This window comes from Ovis canadensis, chromosome 7 (genome assembly GCF_042477335.2).
Source record: "Ovis canadensis isolate MfBH-ARS-UI-01 breed Bighorn chromosome 7, ARS-UI_OviCan_v2, whole genome shotgun sequence".
Classification (NCBI taxonomy): domain Eukaryota; kingdom Metazoa; phylum Chordata; class Mammalia; order Artiodactyla; family Bovidae; genus Ovis; species Ovis canadensis.
The window spans coordinates 33,692,368-33,715,261 of record NC_091251.1 but is presented as its reverse complement, the minus strand read 5'-3'; the positions used below and the strand labels follow the sequence as shown (position 1 = coordinate 33,715,261).

Here is a 22,894-nt window from a genome sequence, read left to right as displayed (position 1 = left end):
TCTCTTTAAACTGCTGCCTCTGCCCTACTGGATTTGGACCCTATAACTCAAGGAAGAGATTAAGTCTACTTTCTTTGAGCAACAAAACTTAAAAGCAAAGGACAGATGAAAAGCAGGCCAAAAAAGGAGTTAGGGGCTGGGGTCCCTCTCTTCCCTGTACACTGGTTCCTGTCATCAGGTTGGGGGGGATGCAGATAAACATTCAAAACATGCCAGGTTCAAGATGCCATGTCTGTAAACCAGTGTCCTCTCCATGGTACTTCCCATGAGTCTCGTGTTTCCAAAAACATGCTGGGGAAAGGATAAGTGTAAAGAACCTAGCCCTTCTCACCCATCATAGGAGGGAAGCCAGGAGTTGACAAGAACCATTGTTTCTCAGTAAGCTACCTTACCCCAAAAACCAGACATACAGTAGATGCCTCCAGGTAATCATAATCCTGGGAGGGAGTAAGGAGAAGCAGCCTTCTCAATTTTGTCTCCCAAAGCAGTCAAAGGGCCATTCTCATGTCTTCCTATATCTTAAATGAACGCAATATTTCTCCTGTTCCTGATAAAGCCTGCACAGGGGCCGCAGGAAACAGACAAACTCCTCAGTGTGGCATGTAAAGCCTTTCCCAGTCTGCTCAGCGGCACTTCCAGCTTTGTCTCTTTTCCCTTAAACACTGGCCAGGTGCTCTCCAGCTTCTGGGTCTTTGCTCATGCTGTTTCTCTGTCTCCAGTCATTGAAATCCCATCATGTCTTTAGTTTTCATCCAAAATGTCATTTCCTCCTCTTACAGAAAGTCGTCGGGGGAGGGCGCTTCCCTGGTGACCTAGTAGTTAGAATTCTGGCTTTCACTGTGGGAGGCTGGTGTTCAATTCCTGGCCAGGAACTGAGATCCCTCAAGCTGCACACACAAAAACAACTCTCCCATCCTGAACATTATCCTGAACATGTTATCCTGAACATTCTTGGGGATGTTTTAACTACCCTTTAAAACTCCAGAGTCTAGAGTAACTAGACTGGTCTTAACTTTTTTCTTCCCCCAGCTCATTGCCATTGGCCTGCATTTAATGGGCCACCACAATAGTCAATAAAGTATCTGCTGGACAGGGTCTGAGTGAGTGGCTTGTATTCCAGGCCCATCTGCCAACGAAGTGAGAGGGTTGAAGGCGGAAATGGGGTCTGAGTGCCTTTTCCATCCGACTTTAGATAAGACTCCCACAGGCGTCAATCGCGGCTTTCCTGTCACCATAGCGACGAGTGGGGCAAGAGAACAAAATTTCCCTTCGGAACTACACCTCCCATCATGCACCCGGGTTCCAGGGTGCCGGGCTCAGCCTGCGGCCTGAGACCCGGGCCGCCCCTCGGGAGCTGGGAGGGGTCTGGAATGAGGAGCAGAGCGGAGGGGGCCATCCTTACTCTTGGCCCACCACGGAGGTTGCGGCCCCTCATAACTTAGCAGGCTTCTCGGCCCAAGCCTGCCCTCGGCATCGCTACATCGGGCCTAATATGGCCGCTTGTGCCGGGGCCTCCCCCTTGCGCAAAGAACCGGGCCGAGGTCCGGAACCAGGGACTGCTTCCGGCATTCCTCGCGGGCGTGGCGTGGGCTTCCTTCCCCTTACTCCAGGTCCCGCGAGAGGGAGACCCTTGGGCTTTCAGGTGAGACCCGAGGCTCCGCGGGTAGGTGCTCTAGGGGGATCGGGCGGGGTCATCTCCCGCAGTGAGTAGCCGTACTCCCGGGGTAGCATATGTCGAGGGAGGGGCGTTGAAAGGACACCCGCTACACGGCTTGCTTTCTAGAGAGCCCTTTGGATTTCCCAGGGAATCCTTTGGATTTAGGACATCAGCAGCAGAAGGGATCTAACTGGAGACCTGTGCCTGTTGCTGAGCCGTTAAAAACATGAGACAGACAGGGCCATCCATCACAGAAGGAGGAAGGACCCCCGACAGACAGCCCTGCCACGGTGTGTGCCCCTCACAAGTTCTTCCGGGAGGAGGGATCTTCGGGAGCTCATCAGTGTTTGTTGATTGACTGATTGCAGGTAGCATGGCCCAGGGCCTGATTGAAGTGGAGCGAAAGTTCGTTCCCGGGCCCGGCACAGAGGAGCGGCTGCAGGAGTTGGGGGGTACCCTGGAGCACCGAGTCACTTTCCGAGACAGCTACTATGACACCCCTGAGCTGAGCCTCATGCGAGCTGATTACTGGCTGCGACAGCGAGAAGGCAGTGGATGGGAGCTCAAATGTCCCGGAGCGGCAAGTGTCTCAGGACCCCACACTGAGTACACGGAACTCACAGCTGAGCCTTCAATTGTGGTCCGGCTATGTGAGGTGCTGGGGGCTGTGGTCCCGGGGGCTGGGGGCGTGGCTGCTGTGTTGGGCCCCTTGGGGCTGCAGTTAGTAGCTAGTTTTGTGACGAAGCGCAGTGCCTGGAAACTGGTGCTGTCCGGAGCTGACGGAGAGGAGCGGCTGCTCAGGGTGGACCTGGATACAGCTGACTTTGGCTACGCTGTGGGTGAGGTAGAGGCGCTGGTGGACAAGGAGGCTGAAGTCCCAGCTGCCCTGGAGAAGATCCACCACCTCAGCAGCCTGCTTGGTGAGGGAGACACGCTCTTCTGTACTTCCTTTGTTCTTCTGAGTGTACCCACTGGGCCAATTGTCGGGGGACGTCTCGAGGCTATTTCTTTAAGAGGAATTATTTTAGCAGTTTTCTAGAGGACCCAATTTGCTCAGGGCTCTATCAAATCTGGTTCCTTCTTTTACAGTAGCTGTCTAACCTGCATTGAATCCTTCCATGTATCTCTAATCCTTCCCAGCCATTGGCTCATGTCATTCTCATCCCTCTAGCCACTCCAGGTGTCTTTCGATTCCATTTGTCAGCTCTCTTCTTCAATCTTTCCATCCATCCTTTCTCCCCCCAACTCCTGTCCTCTGATTTTTATAATGAAATCCTCATTGGTCCTACTGGCTTGAGTAAAAGTCAAGAATGTTGTTCCCATGTGACAGGGTGGGGCGAACGTTAGCAGTTTAGTTCTGTTCCCAGGTTAGCTCCCCTGTACAGTTCATCCATGCAAATACAGGGTCGTGCATCCCGTGGGGCCTTACAGCCCTGGAATGTTGTTCTTGCCTCCTCAGCAAACCTACACTGAGTTCCCTCCTATCAGCCCAGCATGCTGCCAGGCGCTAACAATCAGACACTGGCTAATTGTGGCTCCACACCACAGAGGCTAGAATTCTCTGCAAATCCCACCTCATTCATGGCTGTAGCTGCTTCTCCTTTCTACACCCCTTGGTTTCTCTCTGTGTGTGCATCTCTGCATGTGCTTCATTACCAAGCTAATGAGCTCTGGCCTGCCTGGAGAGGCTTTAATCTTGACTGGGGGGCAGGAGCAGTAACTGAAATGAGTTACTATTGAGGCACCCTCTATCTTCCTGGCGCCTGAGTGCCCTTCACCACTTCTCCTTGCCAGAGGAGAGGCTCGTGCTTGGCTTCCTAGGCCCACTTCTGCCTCAAGTGGCCCTCTTCGGCCCGGCTTCCCCAGGCCAATCAGGGAGTAGGCTGGTGGGTTAGCTAAGCTGGTTGGCCGGTGTTCGGAATCCCAGTGCTGCCTTGGAAACAACCTGGGGTCCCGCTGGGAGAGGCACAGTATCTGCGGCTGTCTGGCTCTCTCCTCATTCTCCTTTTGCCTGTAGGTGTGCTGGCGCAGGAGAAGGCACCTGCCAAGCTGATTGTGTACCTGCAGCGCTTCCGGCCCCAGGACTACCAGCGCCTGCTAGAAGTGTACGGCTCCAAAGAGCAGCCTTAGGGGACTGGAGATCTGGACATGACACGGGGCTGAGGAGCTTCATTCCTGGGCTCACCGTGCCTCTTCCCTTCTGGCTCCCCTTCCCACAGTGACCCCTCTCGCTCCAGCTCTGCCTGTTCCTTCACCCTACCCTCCGCTATCCTTCCTGGAGCCTTCCCTGGCTGCCTCCTCTCCCTCATCCGTCAGATGCAATCTGTGGGCCGCCCCTCTCCCCTGGCCGCTAAGCAGCCTCCATTGATTTCCGCTCGTGTTTATAGGATTTCCACTTAGCCGTGATCAGTAGTTAAGCACAGGAAAATCCCTTGCCACCCCCCTCCCTTGGTCGATGCCATTGATTCTGCCAGCGGCTCCTAAACTGCCTTACAGCTGAGTTAGAGAGGAGGGGAGGCAGCAGGGATTTCCCTGCCCCGGGCTACAGGGAACAGCAGCAGCTTGGGGAAGCTGGTGAGGATTCCTGTTAGAAATCTAGAACTTCTGGTTTGCCACTGCCCCTGTGCCTAGAGAGTAGAGTGCCTCCTGTGGAGGTTTAGGGGCACATCTGCTCCCCAGCCAGAACGGGGGGGGGGGGGGGGGGGGGGGGTAGAAGGAAAACCTTCCTTTGTTGAAACCAGTTCCAAAGGCTTAGGGCAAGATACCTGCTTCCTGTATAAGAAGGCTCTTCCCTGGCTGTTATTCACATACATTTTCTACCTCAAATCATGGCTTTGCCCCCTAGGGCTTTATTGGGCTTTCATCATTTGTGGGGTTCCCCCCACCCCAGTTCTGCAGCAGCAAGGACAGGACCAGAGTGCCACCTGCTGGTCACCCTCAGATATGGATCCAAGTAGCTGGGGCTCCTGATTTGGGGACACAGGAGGATTTCAGGCTCTGAGTGGAGGCGGAGTTACTGCCATGTCTCCACAGGCAAGTTGTTCACCTCAAAGATTTCCTGTACCGACTGGCCAAAGTGGTCGTAGGTGAGGCGCAACTTCAACCGCAAGGGGGCCTAGGAACAGGAGAGCGAAGACCGGGGTAAGCACAGGTGGCTCCTCCCTGCCCTAGGTCTCAGCCTCGAGGGGCTCCTGGAGCTCACCTTGTTAGGATTGAGGATTCTGAGCAGCTGGGTCATCGGAAGGCCACCCTGGGCTGGAACAGTGTCTCCACTGGGGGCCTGTAGCTGCAGCTGGAAACTCTAAACACAGGAGGTTAGACAGAGCACACATAAGGCAGCTGGCTGGCTCAGGCAACCACTCCACACCCAACAGTTTCAAACCCTCTTCCCGTGACTCCCCAGGTGCCTGTCTCTGCAGTCACTCCCTTCTCATCTCACCCTCCCTCCACCCCCAGCACCTCCCCTACTTAGTGGCTTTTTCTCCTGGAGTATCCAGGCTACCTCTGAGTCCCGGTCTTCTACAAACCTTAGGCACAGCCGCCTGGCAGATGAAGTGGGTGACGTCACCCCCTGAGGTGTTGGTGGCAGTGACAGTGATTAACAGCAAAGTAGGGGTTCCAGGGGGTCGAACAAAAGAAAGATTCAGCTGAAGTCCTTCACGCTCAAATACTTTGAGATTTGGGATGGGAGCTACAGTAGGGAGAGAGAAGTGACTCAGTATATGGGCTGAAGATAACAGTTCATTCATTCATGCAAGAAAAATTAAATGAGCACCCACTGGGTGCAGGGAACTGCTCCAGATGCTAGTGATCGAGTGGACAAGAAGATGAGGCCCCCAGTGGAGCTCACAGCTTAGGAGAGAAAAACAATAAACAAGAAAACAATCACAGTCTGTAACTGGTGCTCTGAAGGAAATAACCTGTGGGGGGAACTAACTTAAGTAGGAGAGGGAGGGGCAGTATCTGACATTTTAGCTGAGACTGAAGATGGAGAGTGAGCCAGTTATTTTAATGTGCTGGGGAAAAAACATTCCATGTGAAAAGAATATGAACACCAAGGGCTTGAGGTGAGAGGACCTCAGAGTTGAGAGGGGGCCTGTGGAGCAGGTAGTGGGAAAGCCTGTGAGATGGGCAGGGAGGAAGCAGGACCCCGGGCCAGAACTAAGAAACCTGAACAAAGGAAGGCACTGGAGGGTGTCCAGGAGGGAACTGGTATGATCTAATGAATCCTTTTACTAAGATGGGGATGTGATGGTAGCACACAGCAGGGAAGAGGGACTTCAAATCTCAGGCCTCAGCTTAGAAGGGGAAGCACCTATTTCCACTGCCCCTTCTTTAAGACATCTCCCTTTTGCTGAGGCTTACCAGGGGGTAGGGGAGCGCAGGGAAGGTCAAGGAGATGTATCAAAGTGTCTCCTGGGGTGGGATCCAGAGGGGGAGGGTGCTGGGCATTCTCAGAAGGGCCATCCAGGAGATCTAACAGATCCAAGAGCTTTGAGGCCTGGAGAGGGCAGAAGGGTCAGGGCTGGGTATGGAAGCTGGACCATGATCTTCCCCCAGGGCTCCCCAGGCCCTCTCACCTGGGTCTCTGTGGGGACAGGGGCTGCTTCCGAAAGCTGGGCTACTTCTTTGCTTTCCTTTGCTTCCTCATCGACCTGAGGGCCACCCCGCTCCACAAGAGGCATCTTTTCCAGGACGGCAGCCCTGAGAGGAAGAAGGCAGGTGTATCCCTCTGGGTAGACCCTGGGCTTTTCACAAGAGGTGTGGGAGGAGGGGTAAAAATATGAGAAACCTGGGCTCATGGTGGGTCAGAAATGCCCCTCTGATTTCCTAAGACGGAATAGTCTTTCTGGCTTTCAGATGAACAAGGAGGGTGGGAAGCCCACTTAGCGTCCATGAACTGTGGGTGGGCACAGGTAAGGCTGTGACCCTGCACCCAGAAAGGGCCATAGGGAGCGAGCTGGGGGTTGGGTCCCACACCGTCAGCGGCGCACCTCAAGTGGTTGTACTTCCGGAAGAGAGCGTTGTACTCCACCGCCCGCTGCTGCAGCTCCACGTCCTGGCAGCTCCCATAGATGGACATCACCTGGCAGATGCGGCTGGGCCACAGGGTGGTCCGTGACTGGGACTGGCCATCTGCCCTGCCCTTCACCTCTAGGATGTGGCAGGGAAGGAAGAGGCCCCCACAGAGCAGGGAGAGACCCACAATACTTGGCTCAAAAGGAAGGACCTAAGGACAGGGGGCTGGGGATGGAGGTGTAGGCCTGGAGGGAAACTCAGAAACAGAGGGCATGGTGAAGGGAAAGCTCTCGCTGGAGGTACCAAGAAGAGGCTCTGTGGGAGGGGCAGGGACCGGGTCTTACTTGTTGTCCCCATGGAGCCGGGTGCTGAGCTTCATGAGGGCCGTGAGGGCATATCCCCTGGTGGCTGGCAGGGACATCTGGGACTGCAGCACCCTTTCCAGCAGTGCCAACACCTCCTCTTTCTCCACCTTCCGGGGGGCACACAGAGTGATCCTGGGACCGGCCCTGACTCCCCTCACATGTCCCTCCTCAGTGTACCCCAATGCAGGACCCACCTGCAGGGGCTCAGTTTCCTCACAGGTCCCCTCCAGCAGGAGGTCTCCGTATTCCCCAATGCACCAGGCTGCCACCTGCACCAGTGGTTGCTGTGGGGGATGAGAAACATGCTGGGCCGGCATCTGGGTCCTCTCCTCACTTCCAGACCCCATGACATCCTTTTAGGCAGTGCAGAGATAGTGGAGCTTGCAGGGGTGGGGAAAGGGAAGGGCCTTGGCACAGGGAGCAGTTATGAGCAGTTGTGTTAGTTGCAGGCTCTGTCCTGGCTCCTGGGCTTCCTCTGCCCTCTAGTGGCCAAGTATGAGAACTACATGGCCTACAACAGATCTCATGATTATCATACTAAGTGAAATAAGCCAGAGAAAGACAAACAGTATGATAATATTTCTGTGAGGAATCTAAAAGATAATACAAATGAATCCATACACAAAACAGAAACACTCACAGAAATAGAAAACAAACTTACGGTTACCAATGGGGGGAGGGATGGGAAGGATAAATTAGGAATATGGAGATAAACAGATACAAACTACTATATATAAAATAAATATGCAAGGGTTTACTGTACATTCAATATCTTGTAAAAATCTATAATGGAAAATAATCTTGGGAATTCCCTGTCAGTCCAGTCATTAAGACTTTGCCTTCCAATGCAGAGGGTATGTGTTTGATTCCTGGTTGGGGAGCTCAGATCCCACATACCTCAGGGCCAAAAAAACCCAAAAATATAAAACAGAAGGAATATTGTAACAAATTCAATAAAGATTTTTAAAAAATGATCCACATTAGAAAAATAATAATCTTATAAGGATCCCTTTGTTGTATGCCTGAAACTAAGTAGTGTAAATCAACTGTTTCAGTTTTTAGAAGTACTGTAGGATAAAACTCAGAAAGAAATACCAAAAACAAAACAACCCCGCTTACCCCCGCCATGGCCTAAGCACAAGGGGTGCAGTGAGGATGGAGTGAGGGGGTCCTCCCTTGAGGAAGGGGTGGGTGGTTTCTGCCTAGCCTACTAAAGCAACATGGAAAGCAGTATTGGCATATTGGTTATTGGTTGGCATCTGTGAATTCACTCAGCATTCAAGGTAGTAATAAGAACTAATACATGCAAAAAGAGCTTTTATCTATATCCTGTTTGATCAAGACAGCTCTGGGAGGTAGGCAGGGTAGAATGCTGAGTAGACCCGGTATGAAGAAAGTTCAGTGAGTCATCTGTGGTTGCACAGACAGTAACAGAACCAGGACAGAAGTCTGGGTGTTCTAACTATGAGCAGGGCTCTGTCCTTCAGTGACTCTACCAAGTAGAAAGCTGTGAGGATAAAAGAGAGAGAGACAGAGCTGTGACTCTAGGGGAAAAACAGTTGGGAATCTGGTGTGTGGAGCAGGGAGCCCAGGAAGGGATGAGAGGGGTAGGCAGCCCTGCGCCTGGTGGAAGGAGCAGTACCTGGGAGATGTCCTCAGCCAGGGCGCTGTAGAGGCGGCGCACAGAGTAGGCGTGGAGCTCCTGGGCTCCCCCAATCAGCTGGATCAGGTTGGCCACTGCATCATCGCGCACATAGGTGCCTGCCTGGAGGGGTGAATGTGGCTGGGTCAGTGTGGTGAACCCTGCCCGCCCCCACCCCAGCTCTCAGCCCAGCCCCTGCCTCACCGTCGTCAGCACACGGAGGATGGTATCTATGTGCCACCGCTTGGTTGGGGCAAACCTAGGGGACATCATGGCTCTTTAGTCCTGGCGATGACCCTCCCTGGATGCCACCCTCTCTGCCTCCTGGGCACCCATCCCCTCACCTCTCTGCTGCCAGTAGGATGCCAGAGGCACAGTCGGGCCGTAGATCAGGGGGGCAGGACTCCAGAAAGCCCTGCAGCTCCTGGGTCATGGCTCGCACGTTGGAGCTATTCACCAGGGCCAGGCTCAGTTCCAGGGCCCGCCTGGAGAAGAAACATGTGTTCAGACAAGGTCTCCCAGGTCACCCCATGACATTCCTTGGGGCCCCCCTTCCCCAGGCACCTGTCTCTGTAGTCCCCTTTCTCCAGCTGCTGAGCTGGCCTGGGGTTTAGGCCCTCTACTTGTCACTGTGGTTCCTCTGCCCTGCTTACCGGCTAAGGGAGGCGTCAGGTTCCCACAGACACTCCACCACAGTGGGCCGGTGCCGCTGCACAGCACTGTGATCAGACTGCACCAGCTTCAGCAAGGACGTCAGCGCCACATATCTGGTCAGAGCACGAGGGTCCTTAGCATACCCTGGCCGTCAGCCCTCTCCCCACCCGTCCTGCCCTGGGTATGGAAATAAGGGGCTGGTGAATCCAGAGATTCTGGAAGAAGGAGGGCAGAGGGTCAAGGGCTCAGTGGCACAGCCCTGCCAGACACCTGGGCCTATTACCTAATGTTCCTGTCACTGTTGAGTAGGAAGCGGCCAAGAATGTTGACAGCTAGAACCTATGGGAGGCAGAGGTTGGGAGTCAGGGAAGGAGCAGCCTGCTCATTCAGCAGTGGTGACTGCGTGGCACAGGGTGCCCCGGGCAGGGAGGAGAAACCGGAGAACAGGACCTGTCTGCCCGGCTGGAGTGGGTGGGAGGGGCCCAGGGGAGGGGCCTCAGGGAAGGTACCCTTAGGCCCGCAGCAGAGCGGATGTCCATGATAGTCAACACCGTCTCAAACAGAACCGCATTGCCCGCATTTCGGCTGCTGTCAGTGTTTGTGGCTACCTGCGTGGATGGGAGAGAAGCTCTAAGGGGCTCCACCCTTTCCTCATGTCATCCCTCAAACAGCTTACAAAAGTCTATCCATCCCCTCCACCCCCGCCCCCCCAACTATGTGCCAGGGACTACTGCACTGTAACAGACTGTGTCCCTGACCTCAGGAGAGATCACAGTCCAGAAAGAAATGGAGACATGATCATTTGGCCACTGCAGGGGGAGCGGTCATGGGAGGGACGCCCAGGCCAGTGGGATCACAGAGCAACACCCATAACCCAGGCCCCCACCCCCACCTGGGCCAGCAAGTCATTCATGGTCTCACTGCTCTCCTCGTGGTTCCGGCCCAGAATCCGAAGCAGACGAAGTATCTGGACCTGAAATTGGGTTAAATGAGAGTTGGGGGTAAGGGGCTGAGGAGAGAAATCCAACGTTGAGAGCACTGTGAGGGGTCTGGCTGGCTCCCAACAGCCTCCTTGCAGTCCCCCCTCCCAGCCTCCTCTGTCCCCTTGGGCCCTGGGAGGGTTCAGAGGTGAGTGAGGCCAGGAGATCTGGGGACAGTCTTTTGAAAAAAAAAAAATTGTTACCAAGTTGGATTTTCTACTTTTCAGGCACTCCCCCTCCCCACACTGGACCTGGGATGACCTGGTGCCTGCCACCCTCCTGCCCAAGTTACTGATGAACCAAAGTATTGTCTGGGAGGGGACCACTGGCCATGGGATGCCTAAGCTTTTTGTTCCAGGGATACAGCAGGGAAGGATCAGCCCACCTGCAGGAATGGGTCGCTGACTCCAGACACGCTGTGTTCTGTGGAGCATCCTGTCATCACCAGAGTCCGGAGGGTGTGCACCAGCTGGGGTACCACCTGGAGGGAGGGCAGAGCCTGACCTGGGCATTCTTCCTAATCCTCTCTCCCTTCAGCTCCCTCCAACCCCACTGCCCTTCTCCTCCTGGCCCGGGGCCCACCCCTTCACCAGCCCACCTTTCGAAAGTGCTGGAGGGCTGCAGGGCTTCGTTCGCAGAGCTCGGTGATCAGCGTGACAGTGCCCAGCAGGATGCCTGGGTCAGGGTGAGGGAGCCAATGGTGGACAGGGCACAGGGGAGTCTACTGTGTGCGTGTTTGCATGCACGTGCTGCCCTTCACCTGGGAGCTACTGTTCCTGTCCTTGGGCTCCCTTTCCCACAGCCAGAGCTGAGGCAGTGGACGAGGAGCCCCGTGGCCTTACCATGGTGGCGTTCATGAAGCAGCTGGGCACAGGGTGGGAGGAAGATGTCAGAGAGTTCAGGGACCTTCCGGATCATGTGTACTGCAGTCAGAACAGCCTGCAGAGGTCAGAGGGCTCAGAGAGGGCGAGGGTCTGCCAGGATGGAATCCCCCACCTCTATCATGTGGCAGACAGGACAGTTTGTGCAGGAGCAAGAGCCTAGAACCTGCTGTCTCACCTTCTTGCGCACATAGGGGCTGGGCTGCAGGAGCAGCTTCTCCACCTCCGGGGCCAAGTCCCGGCACATCTCAGCAGAGCCCATGGCACTCAGTGTGCACAAGGCTAGGCCTTGGACAGCCTCAATTCCCTGGCTCAGGTCACTGCAGAGTTTGGGGAGGACAGTCAGTCAAGCCTCTGAGAAGTCCAGTCCTTCAGTACCTACAGCAGGCAACCCCCTGGGATTTCCCAGTTCCCCACTCTCCCATCTCCCTGATTCCAAGTGCTTCCCAGAACCCTCTCACTTCTTGATGCTGTTGGTAATGAGCAGGTGGGCATCCTGCCTCTCATCCAGTAGAAGCATGGCCCCCAGGTAGCCCACCCTCTTGTCTGTGAACCTGGGGGAGGCGATCAGTTTCAGGCACTCCATCTACAGGGAAGGGGGCAGACCAGGAAGGGGTAGGGGTGAAACCGGAGGCACTAGCGTGGCTTTTGGTTCTCCTTTACACCAGATTAACCTGTGGGGGCAGCATACCCCAGGACCGCCCCGTTCAACATGAACAGAGGTTTAGGAGATTCAGTTAGTTTCAAGGAAACGGAAGAATGGGAGAAGAAAGGAAGGGCCTTGAATGGCGCTGGCCAGAGAATGAGGGGTTCGGTCCATCTGATGACCAGTTGGGGTGGTAAAGGGCAAGGAGATCTGCGGTACACCCTGTGAGGGCCCAGAAACTCCGCAGAATAAAGAAATCGAGAAACAAGTAAGTGAGGGGGTGGTGTTCGCTACCGTGCCCCACTAGCTTCTCTCATCAAACTCGGACGGGAGGCGTCCACGCCCAGTACCTGTCCAAAGTGGGCGGGGTAGCCTAACATGTGGACGTAGAGCAGTTTGGCCAGCTGGCGGTGGCTGTGCAGAGGGTCCCCATCGCGGAAGGAGGCCCGGATGTGGGCGCACTCTTTCTGGATCACCTCCCGCTCCTGGGCCTGGGTCTTGGCCTCACGAATCTCCTGGATTAGATCCTGAAGCTTCAGCGAGGACGCCACCATCCTGGCGGGCAGAGCCCGGAAACGGAGAGGGCCTTAACCCTCTGGCAGTAAGCATCCGGCCTTTTCTGCACAGGCTTGCAATTAACCAAATTCCCGAGGGCCCGGGTCCCAAGACACGCTAAAACTGATCCCTGTCCCCAAATGCCGCCCGAGACCTCCATTACGCATGCGTCCTCGCCCCACCCCGCACCCGTCGCTTACCGAGCCTGCGCTGGAACCCCGCCTATTTCCCCCTCAACGGCGGGTCTCCACCTGGCTTCCCATCCCTAGCTCAGTTATTCCCTTCCTTCTAGAGCCCGGCGCTGCTTCTTTCGCAGAGACCCCCGTCCCCTTCTCAGGCGGTGTCAGCTTCCCCACACCAGGACGCCAGCCTCACCTGGCTTCAGTCTCCACTCCGCTCCTCTCCCCCCAGCGCTTCCTGGTCCTAGCCCCGAGGAAGGTTGGGGCTTGGTCTGATCCTTCTCTCTCCCCGCCCCTATCGCGGGACCCCGCCCCTCCTGGGCCGCCCTGCAGACTGCAGAGCAATCTTGAATCCTCTGACCTTAGGCCTTTCTGATTTGGAGTACAAGGGAAGGATCTTTTTAACTACTTCGGGGCGGCGAGACTGTCTAACAGGCCTGGGACTTCGCAAGAGGGCTCGTTCACTGGAGAGCTTCTGAGAGTTTGGGTTTGAATCCATCGCACCCAAAGGAGAGGACAATTCCCCCCCCTTTTTTTGAACTTTTTTATTAATATATTTTTTTTTTTGTTAAATTTCTTTGTATTTTTTTTTTCCTGCAAGACTTGGTGTTGGCGGCACTGTTGTTTTAACGTCAATCCCAAATTCCATGAAATAGAAATCAGAAGTAAAGTTTGAGAGAGGAAGAGGGAGGGAGGCAGGCCAGGGAGTAAACAGAGTTTGACTAGAAAAAAAAAGAAGAGTTTGTGTGTGGTGGGCATTCCCAGGCAAGGCCATTCCTTGAGGGAGGGGGTTGGCAGGCAGCTTGCCTCTGCCTCATGCAGGGGAGGGAGGAAAGATCCCCTGGGGACCCTCAAGCCCCCTCTTCCTAGGGCTTCCTGTCCCCAGGGGAAACGCTAGTACCAGGGATCAGCCACAACCTCCAACAGGGCTCTCTACCCACCTCTCACCCCGGTTTGACTCTCACCTCTCTGCTCTCCCTGGAAAGTGTGTGAGATTGATCCCCTCCTTCGTGTTGTTTTTCCAGTTCACAAGATTCTGATATGATGGGGGAAGGGATCTAACCCACTTAGAGACTACTGACCAGCTTCTCCTGCCCTGTGAGTTCCTGTTTTCTTGTGTGGTTCATTTTCCAGAACTGCCTCCCCCCGCCACTACTGCCAGAGTTGGGGAGTGGGGTCCTTGCTCAGGTGCCCCTAACCCTCTGCAGTAGAAATGTCTTCTTCAGGTCCCTTAGGAATTTAATCAAAGGCCACACGTGAGTCCAGACCAACCAAATAAACTTTTAGGGGGAGAGAGAAAGGTGGGAGAGGTCAGCAGGTGGGCTTGGCTGCATGGGACTTTATCTTTCCTTTACGCATTGCTCTTGACATGGCATGCCACCCTAGGGGGTTGGGTGAGGGGCTGGCTGTTGGGGAAAGAAAGAGGGAGAAGATGCTCAGGAGCTGTTCTACTTTTCATTTCTCTCATCTCCTTCAGGGAAGGATGGAGTTTGGTAAGAACCTAGCTCAGTACTTGGAGGTGAGATAGGCTCCTCCGAGGTCAGAGATGGAGGCTGCATCCCTTCCAGATCTGTCACCAGGCCTCAGAGGGGCACCAGGCTCCTTGGGTCGGGGAGTCCTAGCTGCACGGCCAGTGCCCTGCCCAGTCGACAGTCTTCTCCAGTATCGAGTGTACCCCTTCCCCACGTTCTTCCTTTCCACTCGGCTTCCGGGAGACTCCTCAGGACACCAAACCCCCACCCTCATCCAAGTTCAGGTCTAAAGAAAAGGCAGGGAGGGTGTGGGGGCAATGGTCTGACTTAGAATTGTGTGTCTCAGAGAAGAGACTCTGAGCGAGAAAAGCCCTTCGTATGTAAACAATCTAGAGAGAGAAGGGTTGGGTAGGAAAGGGAGCGGGAAAGACAGAGACAGAGCCAGAGGGAATGAGAGAATCTAAAAGGAGAGAGGGAAAGAAAAAGCAAGAGATAAAACCAGAGAGGGACAGAAAAGAAAGGGAAGCGAGAAGAGAAAGACAGGAGAAAAAAACAACCAGGGGGAAGAAAAGAGAAAAAAGGCAGGTCAGAGGAGTGAAGAGGCAGCGACCAAAGCCGGAACTAGGCCAGGCAGGTGCCTCAGGTGAGGAGCTGGGAGAACAGGAATGCCAGGCTGAGGTCCAGGAGGGCCACGGCGCCCACCACCAGCGGGTTGGCAGCTCCCTAGAGAGATGGGGAAAAGGCAGCCTCAGCGCCTGAGGACCAGGTGCAGCTACGAGTCCCACCTCCTGCCCTGGCTGAGGTGGCAAAGCAGAACGGTCCCAGACACCCCTCCTCAACCTCTCCAGCTTTTACTTTGGATTGCAAAACAGCCCTCTACTCCCAGGCAGAGCCCTGCCTTCCCTCTGGCTCCGTCAAGTGAGCCCATCCCCCGCTCCTCTCCCCTCCCAGCAGCACGTGGCCCAGGCAGAAGGTGCCTGGCCTTAGTAGCAGACGTTGGCAGCAGGCGCCTTTACTGCAGTGAAGCAGAGAGGGATGAAGGGGTGAGGATGTGGTTGCTAGGAAACAGGAGAAGGCCTGGAGTCCAATCAGAGTAGAAGGTTCTAGGGAAACTCCACCCTCCCAGTTTTCTGCCTTCTTCCCTATTTCCCTTCTTCCCTGGAGAGGGAGGGAGAGTCAGGGTAGGGAGGGAACAAGCTTTTCCTTTTTTATTCCTGGGCACCAAAGAGAGAAAGTGTGGAGGTGGGGGTGGGGGTGGAAATGATATGAAAGGAGAGCACGGGAAGATGTTCTGGCTCTACTGATAATTATTCATTTGTAACCTTGGTGAGTTACTGTAACTGCTCTGGGCCTCAGTTTCTCCATGTGTCAAGTGAAGGAGTTGGAATGTGAAGGTCTTAGAGGTCCCTCCCAGCTTGAAAATTCTCTATTTCTATTTTTTTGAGGCGGGATATAGTCCAAGACTGGGTAGGCAAAAAGAAAGCCAAGCGCAAATCAAAGCCCCACAGGGGATCAGAGAGAGATCTGGAAGTGATGATAGGCCAAACTTTGAGGGGTAGCAGGGCCAGAAAGGATGGGAGACTCAGAAGGCACAAGGTGGTGGGGTGGGGCGGAGGGCGGGGGCGAGAAGAGTTTCTTACCGGCTGGGCGGGCCTCTCCGTTGCAACAGCCTCCTCAGCCTCTTCCACCAGGCACCTGGCTTCAGGACCCCTCGAGGACAGGCCCCTCAGGACTGGCAAAGCTGCAGGCTCTGGCTCCGAGCCCCCTGGGGTGCTCAGCTGGGGAAAGGGCTCTTCATCCTCCCCCTCCTCCTCTCGAAGACTTCCAGAACTGTCGCTGCAGCCTCCAAGGAGTGGGGAGCCATCTCTGGGCTCTGGCCCTTGCATCCCAGCCTCATCCTCAGCCTCATAGCCAGCTAGTTCCTCTGCCTGCTCACCCGGGCCCCCCCACTCCTCAGGCCAAGCTTTGGGGCTGGAGAAGGGACCCCGGTCCCCTCCAGAAGGCAGTGGGCTCCGGCAGGTAGGGGGTCGCCAGGGTTGGTGGGAGGAGGCAGGACTGCTGGGCAGTTCAGGGGAGCCCTCTGAGGGGGTCAGTCCATTCTCGTATACCCCAGGGCTGTCTTCATCCAGGGGCTCGGTGTCGGAACCTTCGGAGTCCTGTCTGGGTCTGCGGCCTGGGGTAGGGAGAGCTATGAATCAGACGTGCTGAACTAGCCTTGGGCTGCCAAAGATACAATTTTCTCTCTCTGTCTGGTCACCTCTCAGGACTCTGGTACCCAAACTTTACAGCTTTTCAATGCCAGGTCCCAACCCCCAGTCCTTATTACTCTATTTCTCAAATGCCTACTTTAGTCCTCAAACAACTGGGCTTGGTCCCCACCCTCTGTCCCCTTAGACTCTCATATCCTGGCTTTTCCCATCCCCAGTCCCCTGCAGGGATTCACTGCCCCCTTTTCCAAGCCCAGGTCCCTCCAGCTCCCAGGAAGCCAACCCCCTACCCCGCCGTACCTGGGGCTTCCAACATTGGCTGCAGATCTTGGGCTATCAGTTTGGCCATTCGAGCTGCCTCCACAGCCTTCTCGGCAACGCTGCTGGCTGCCACTGCCTTGAGAAGGGCGTCTGCTGCCCTGTCAGGTTCCGGGGACAGGGTCTTAATAGACCTACTCCAGTCCCTTGACCCATCTCCCTCCCAACCCGCCCCCCACCATGTCACAGCCCCCAGATCTGAGATCACCTCTGGCAGCTGCTCCCCTTCCACGGCCTGGCAGGGCAGCTGGCCTTTGCTTTCCTCTCCGATACCTGGGCTGTGTTTGCTGTTGTCACACCTTCCCGTTCTCGCACCCCTCCACCATTCCACCCAATAGTAACACTTCCCTTCCTCCAGCTGCAGGGGCCAGGCCCTCCCTGCTGCCTGCAGCCCTGTTATTCCATTCCTGTCCTGCTCCCTCCCAGTGACAAATGAGGCCTCACGCTCTTAGCACCTCTCTGCAGCTCACCTGCTTGGTGCTCAGAAGCTATGCCACCTTGCTGTGTTGATACCTCCTGTGTTATGAGAATTTAAAATCTTTTCTTCAGCCACTGCTGTTATCACATCCTTCTCTACCCCTGATCACTGTCACTGCCCCTCACCCTATCTCCTCCTTTCTGAGCTCTGGAACTGGGTGGGTCTTCCCTTTCTGCTTCCCTCTCCCTGGTAACATGCATGCTTTCTCACCATTGTGATCATACCTTCTGGGTGAGCGCTTCATCTCTCTTCCACAACCAGCCTTCAACCCTGCCCTGCTCCTTGTGTGTTAGTTGTTCTGTCACGTCCAACTCTGTGACCCCATGGACTGTGGCCTGCCAGGCTCCTCTGTCCATGGGATTTCCCAAGCAAGAATACTGGGTTGGGTAGCCATTTCCTCCTCCTGGGAGTCTTCCCAACCCAGGGATCGAACCCAGGTCTCCCGAATTGCAGGCAGATTCTTTACTATCTGAGCCACCAGGGAAGCCCAGCCTTGCTCCTTAGTTACAGGTAACCTTGAAGCATTATCAATCCTTTCCTCTTTGTTATTTCTCAGTTTTCCATCTGATGTCAGATGTTTCCTCAATTTCCCCCTCCCTTTTACCCTCTGCTGTTATTCATAGATGCCTTATTAATTGCTATATTAGTTCTGTAATCTTGACTGAAGATAGGGTATAGGATCAGAGGCAGAGGTAATCTTGACTGAAGGACCAGAGGTAAACGTAATCAGATAGACTTGCCATGGGCTTGAATGTATCAAGGCCTATGCCTCCCTCTGGCCCCGGGCTTGTTTTATCTGTCCTGGGAAAGTGATCTGGGTATCAGGGTACGGAGAGGGTCATGGTGTCCCCTGTCACCTTAGGTCTACTTGTTTTTTATATACCTTGGGAGATATGGTCAGCTTCCACCCCTCAGACCTGGTCGGTCAAGGACCGTTAGAACCTGCTTGGAGGGATCTCAGATAACCCTGTTCTTCTGTCTTATGGCTTTCAGGATCTATATGCTTAGCCCTGTTCTGAAACTGAGCTGGTCTCAGAGTTTAAGTCAGGGGATTAGGATCACAGTTTGGGGTTGCATTGTGTTCTGTTGGTGGCCAGGAAACTGCAACATTGACAAGGGCTTGTGCTTTTCACTTTGGAGGGTATGGTTGGTCAGAGCCTGGCCAGTAGACCTAGTCTGTGCTCAGGAGTCAGGCCAGGCTCAGGCTACCTGAATGATGTAGTCTATGTGCACCTGCTGCTGAGGCTCTGCTGTTTCCATGGCAACCAGCAGCCAATCAAGTTTGCCAGGCCTGTTGCTGGGGAGATCAACCAGCTTCCTCCTACTGCCTGATCTTTCTGGCTACTGAGACGGGTTTTTCCTGCACATGCCCACTCCCTATGGAGCCTAAAGTGCTCCCTGGTGCTCTGCCCTCCCCCTTCCCTGGCTCAAGGCCCTGGACTCTAACCATCCAGAAACTCACATATATCCACACATAGACACAGACATTCTCTGGTTCAGGCTTCTACTCTGGATATGACCTATTCATTCACACACACACACACACACACACACACACACACTTCACACCCAAGCATATTTGGACATATCTTGACTTTCATCCTCTGAATCCCTCTCAGATTTCAAACAAGATCCTTCAACTGTGCCCTCCCCTTTCAATAAAAACAATATCTAAAAATTCCTATGTGTAATTGTATAATTAGGAGCTTATGAACTCATTACAAATAGATTTTTGGCTTTCTTCAGTCACAAGCCATTAAGCACTGAAAATGAGGCTAGTCCAAATTGAATGTTGTACTCTAAGTGCAAAATATATACTGGATTTCAAAGATTTCAGAAAAAAAAGAGGGGGTGATATAAAAATCTCTCCTTAATTATTTCATACTTATTTTAGGTTGAAATGATAAGAGTTTGGATACATTGGTTTAAATAAGATATATTATTTAAATTCATTTCATGTTTCTTCCTATTTTTTTTTCATATGGCTACTAGAAGATTCAAAATTATGTATTAGGCTTACATTATATTCCTACTGGACTGCACTGCTTGAGATAATGAGGTTCCTGATGCATGAAATGTAATCTGATTTACAGAAAGAAAATTTCATTTACAGGCAAGTCTGCTTCCTTCCAACCTTTATCAGCTGGGTTAAGGGAGGCCGAGGAGTCAGAGCTGAGAGGGACTATTTTTGCAGGTGGGTAGATCAGCTGTGGGCTTGCCTAATAACTCAGTTGGTAAAAAATCCGCCTGCAATGCAGGAGATCCTGGTTCGATTCCTGGGTCGGGAAGATGCGCTGGAGAAGGGATAAGCTACCCACTCCAGTATTCTTAGGCTTCCCTTGTGGCTCAGCTGGTAAAGAATCCGCCAGCAATGTGGGAGACCTGGGTTCAATCCCTGGGTCGGGAAGATCCCCTGGAGAAGGGAAGGACTACCCACTCCAGTATTCTGGCCTGGAGAATTCTATAGACTGTATAGTCATGGGGTCCAAAGAGTCGGACACAACTGAGCTACTTTCACTTTCACTTTCCAGATCAGCTGTACAAACTAGACCTTCCCCAGGCCTAAGGCTGAAATGTTATCAGACTGTGGGCTGGCTTGGATGTGGTTAGGAATGTACACCTCTTGTCTCTCTGCCTGGGGCTGTTGCTCCCAGCAGCAGAGTCCTGGAGGCTGGATCAGCTACAAGACGAGGAAGACTAGGAACGTGTTTGAGTTCCAAGAGGTTTTCTGGGCCGGCACAAGGCAGCGCTCATTGCTACTCCCACACACAATGACACACTCCCTACAAAAGACACTGAGACACACTTATAGTCTAACAGGGCTTCCCTCAAATACCCAGCCACCCACAGTTACACCTAAGTCCACCTGTAGTCTCAGATATAAACAACAAATACCCAGGGCTACAACTGCCAGGTCCTAGTCCTTGGGTCTTGGTCCCCCTTTAAGCAACGCCCCCTTCCGTATCCACGGCGTACATTCTCCCCTTCACCCAGCTTCGGGCTCTGCACTGGGTGCCCACCTGGCAGCGGCGATCTCCTGGAGCTGGCGGGCAGCGCTCACGGCTCGACGAGCACCCTCGACTGCCCTGTCCACTTTCTCCTTGACTTTGCCCCGGCGAAGGGCCAGAGGGAGGAGGCTGCGCACGCGACCCCCATGCACCAGCCGGTTGCGCTTGTACTTGCCCTCCTCGCGGGAGCCGTCGGGGCGGGTGGTGCGCCCGTAGCCGTGCCGGCGGTTGCCCAGCCACTCGCCCTCGTAGCGTAGCCCGTTGGAGCGCTGGCTCACGCCGTAGCCGCTGCGCCGGTCGGCGCGCCATTCGCCCGCATACACCTCAGTGGCCGAGCCCTCGATGAGGGCGGGCGGCGCTGGGGCCGGGGGCCCGCTGGCCTCGGAACCCGGGGGTCCCGTGCTGCCCACCTCGCTGCTCACCTCGCTGCGCAGGGAGCCCCGCTTGCTGCCCAAGGAGCTTCGGCGCCCGCCCGCCCGGAGCCCGCTGAGCAGTAGCGAGCGGCGGAAGAACCCGCCGGCCGCGGGGGTGCGCTTTCGGGAGGACGCGCCGTCACCGTCCCCGGGCCCGGCCAGCACGAAGCCTCCCCGGGAGCCAGAGGCCGGGCTACCTCCTTCGTCGCCGGGCAGCGGCAGGGGCGGGGGCGGCGTCGGGGGGTCACTGTGGCCGGAGTCCAGGGAGGTGCGGCGGGGCGAGCGCAGCAGCGCCGCCTGATGGTAGGGCACACTCTGGCGCACCCCGTAGCCGTGGCGCTTCCCCGCCTGCCACTGGCCCTGGTAGGTGCCTGGGGGGCGAAGTAGGAGGGGGAGAAAGAGTCAGGACCTGCCGTTCCTTGCACCCCCAGCCCCATGCGCCCCTGGAAGCCTCAGAATCGGGTGGGAGAGCTGAGGGCAGCTGGCGTGGAGGTCGGGGAGGGGCTCTAGGAGTTGGGTCGCAAGGTGTGGAAAAGCCGAGTGAAGACTGGCAGGTAGCAGGAGATGCATGGATTAGGAACGTGCGAGTAGACAGGGGAAAGGGGAAGGGACAGGCAGGCTGGGGTGTGTGAAGGACAGGCGGTCCAGAGGGCGTTAGGGGCAGGGTGACGGGGCTGTATAGACGACACATGGCAGGCAAAGAGAACTCTCAGGGGCAAGCTGGCCGAGGAAATGTGAGGGGACAGGCAGAGCAGAGGCGCTAGGGACGGGCAGGTGGAGGGGGGAGTGTGGGGGACTGGCAGACGGGGTGATGAGGGTCAGACAGGCGGGATGTAAGGCTCAGGCATACAAGGAACCGGTGAGGGCAGGCTGGTGGGGGAGAGAAAAAACAGGCAGGGAACAGGCAAATGAGGAAGGCGTGTGTGATGATGAGAGGAGAGGGCAGAAAGATGGGCGCAGGGGCGCTTATCGATGGGGGAGTGTAGGACGACAGTGGAGCACAGGGGCGTCTGGATGGGGAAAGCATAAGCGGAGCAGGCCAGCGGGGACGAGCAGACAGACAGTGGGCAGGGCCCCGCACCTCCGTCGGAGTAGGTCTCGGTGCCGTAGCCGTCCTGGAAGCCGTCCTTCCAGAGCCCGGCGTAGCGCAGGCCGGACACGCTCTCCCACACGCCGCTGCGCCCCTTCAGCCCGCCCAGCCACTCGCCGCGGTACGTCCAGCGGCTCTTGCGCTCCACGCCCAGCCCTTCGCGCTTGCCCTGCTGCCAGTGGCCCTGGTAGCTGTGTCCGCCGGGCCCCGTGAAGACGCCCAGTGACTCGAAGCCGTGCGCCCAGCAGCCGCTGTATTCGCCCTGGGCGCCGGGCCCCGTGCACACGCCGTAGCCATGTGCCCGCCCCGCCTCCCAGCCCCCCACGTAGCAGCCCCCGTCGTCAAAGTCGAACTTGCCCCCGGGGGACATGCATGTAGTTGGCGCGGCCTCAGCCCCCCGGTGGCTCAGCGCATCCTGGGGCTGGAGAAGCCGGCTGGGGGCCTGGGAGCCGGGCGAGGCCTGGGGGCGGGGGTAGTTAGACCGGGGCCGGGCGGGGGGGCCCCAGAGCGGGCTGGCAGGGCCGGACCCTCATCCTGAGTGGCTGCGGAGAAAGAGGGGGGAAGTGGCGAGGGAGGCCCCTCCTCTTTGCCCGCCGCTCCCTGGCCCAGTGGCTCCGGGGCACCAGCACCGCCCCCCAACCCCCCACCCTTCGGCAGCATCTTCCAGCAGCTCCTAAGCTTTGGAGGCACAGAGCTCCCCCACCCCTCTTTTCTTATAAAGGGCCGCTCCCAGGGTTTGGGGTCCTCACCCCTAGCGGGAGTCCCACTCTTCCAACCTGGAACCCCAAAGTATCGAGTATGGATGGCAGTAGGCGGGGGTCCTTGGACGGGGGCTGGGCAGAATCGTAGGCCACCCGCTTCCCTGCCTGCTGTAAGGACCTCTCTGCCCCGGTTCTTTGGCTTCCCTGGCAAAGGTGGGGGGTAGTTGAAAAGGTACGGGGGAGATCGGAGCAAGGTGGGTAGAGGGCTTGGTGGGGGAGAGGATGGGGCTGGGGGAGGCTCTGCAGGGGAAAGGCGAGGGTGGGGATGGTAGACAGGCAGAAGGGAGGAGGCAGGTTACTCACCATGTGGGCTGGGGCTCAGGCTGCCTCCCAGGCACGGCATCCATGGCTGGAGACCTCCACTCCCACCTCGCCCGGGCAAGCCAAGCCCCCTCCCCTTCCGGAGAGACTGCTCCAACCCAAAGAGCCAAAGGTGGGGGAGCCGCAGGAGAGAGTCCCCTCTCTCCCCAGCTGGAGGAGCAGGCGGTGGAGGGAGGGGGCGCGAGGTAGTGGCAGGGATAGGGGGAGATGAGAACAGTGTAGGGAAAAAAAATTCTGCCTTGGATGGA

At 55.8% G+C, this 22,894-nt stretch overlaps 3 protein-coding genes across 15 annotated transcripts; 1 reads left to right on the top strand and 2 right to left on the bottom strand.

Annotated features, from left to right (window-relative positions):
- The first annotated feature begins 1,289 nt into the window (after positions 1-1,289).
- Positions 1,290-5,547, top strand: THTPA (thiamine triphosphatase). Of its 4 annotated transcripts, none has more exons than XM_069597706.1 (3): positions 1,290-1,642; positions 2,026-2,577; positions 3,675-5,547. In XM_069597706.1, exons 2-3 carry the CDS (start codon positions 2,031-2,033, stop codon positions 3,785-3,787), a joined length of 660 nt encoding a protein of 219 aa, XP_069453807.1. In that variant the 5' UTR covers positions 1,290-1,642; positions 2,026-2,030; the 3' UTR covers positions 3,788-5,547. The 4 variants fall into 4 exon arrangements, with proteins under 4 accessions (XP_069453807.1, XP_069453806.1, XP_069453805.1 ...); XM_069597704.1 differs by having other exon boundaries at positions 1,641-1,947; XM_069597705.1 differs by lacking the exon at positions 3,675-5,547 and having other exon boundaries at positions 1,560-1,642; positions 2,026-2,954.
- AP1G2 (adaptor related protein complex 1 subunit gamma 2) lies at positions 4,484-12,882 on the bottom strand. 10 transcript variants are annotated; one of them, XM_069597695.1, is made up of 22 exons: positions 12,775-12,882; positions 12,195-12,399; positions 11,660-11,784; positions 11,377-11,518; positions 11,160-11,256; positions 10,916-10,992; positions 10,703-10,798; positions 10,230-10,310; positions 9,847-9,945; positions 9,621-9,676; positions 9,337-9,450; positions 9,028-9,168; positions 8,888-8,942; positions 8,684-8,806; positions 7,236-7,325; positions 7,021-7,148; positions 6,652-6,756; positions 6,238-6,361; positions 6,023-6,158; positions 5,185-5,348; positions 4,860-4,958; positions 4,484-4,772 (listed from the first exon to the last, which is right to left on the bottom strand). In XM_069597695.1, exons 2-22 carry the CDS (start codon positions 12,396-12,398, stop codon positions 4,671-4,673), a joined length of 2,358 nt encoding a protein of 785 aa, XP_069453796.1. In that variant the 5' UTR covers position 12,399; positions 12,775-12,882; the 3' UTR covers positions 4,484-4,670. The 10 variants fall into 10 exon arrangements, 9 of the variants coding, with proteins under 9 accessions (XP_069453796.1, XP_069453797.1, XP_069453801.1 ...); XM_069597696.1 differs by having other exon boundaries at positions 12,195-12,430; positions 12,775-12,874; XR_011258431.1 differs by lacking the exon at positions 6,023-6,158 and having other exon boundaries at positions 12,775-12,863.
- A 226-nt stretch (positions 12,883-13,108) lies between these two features.
- Positions 13,109-21,934, bottom strand: JPH4 (junctophilin 4). The gene is made up of 5 exons (XM_069597707.1): positions 21,556-21,934; positions 20,074-20,845; positions 16,558-16,676; positions 15,691-16,223; positions 13,109-14,773 (listed from the first exon to the last, which is right to left on the bottom strand). The coding sequence occupies exons 1-5, from the start codon at positions 21,932-21,934 to the stop codon at positions 14,690-14,692; spliced, it is 1,887 nt and encodes a 628-aa protein (XP_069453808.1). The 3' UTR covers positions 13,109-14,689.
- Between the last annotated feature and the right edge of the window lie 960 nt (positions 21,935-22,894).

Bases quoted from the DNA above. Each gene is read 5' to 3' on its own strand.
- THTPA (XM_069597703.1), top strand. From the start codon at position 1,884: ATGAGACAGACAGGGCCATCCATCACAGAAGGAGGAAGGACCCCCGAC. The intron at 1,948-2,025 runs GTGTGTGCCCCT...GACTGATTGCAG, and splicing joins CGACAGACAGCCCTGCCACG to GTAGCATGGCCCAGGGCCTG.
- AP1G2 (XM_069597694.1), bottom strand. From the start codon at position 12,398: ATGGTGGCGTCCTCGCTGAAGCTTCAGGATCTAATCCAGGAGATTCGT. The intron at 9,946-10,229 runs GTGGGGGTGGGG...CCATCCACGCAG, and splicing joins TGAATGACTTGCTGGCCCAG to GTAGCCACAAACACTGACAG. The intron at 8,943-9,027 runs GTGAGGGGATGG...GATGTCCCCTAG, and splicing joins ATCCTACTGGCAGCAGAGAG to GTTTGCCCCAACCAAGCGGT.
- JPH4 (XM_069597707.1), bottom strand. From the start codon at position 21,934: ATGTCCCCCGGGGGCAAGTTCGACTTTGACGACGGGGGCTGCTACGTG. The intron at 20,846-21,555 runs GTGCGGGGCCCT...TTCGCCCCCCAG, and splicing joins CGAGACCTACTCCGACGGAG to GCACCTACCAGGGCCAGTGG. The intron at 16,677-20,073 runs GTGGGCACCCAG...GGAACCTGACAG, and splicing joins CAGGAGATCGCCGCTGCCAG to GGCAGCAGACGCCCTTCTCA.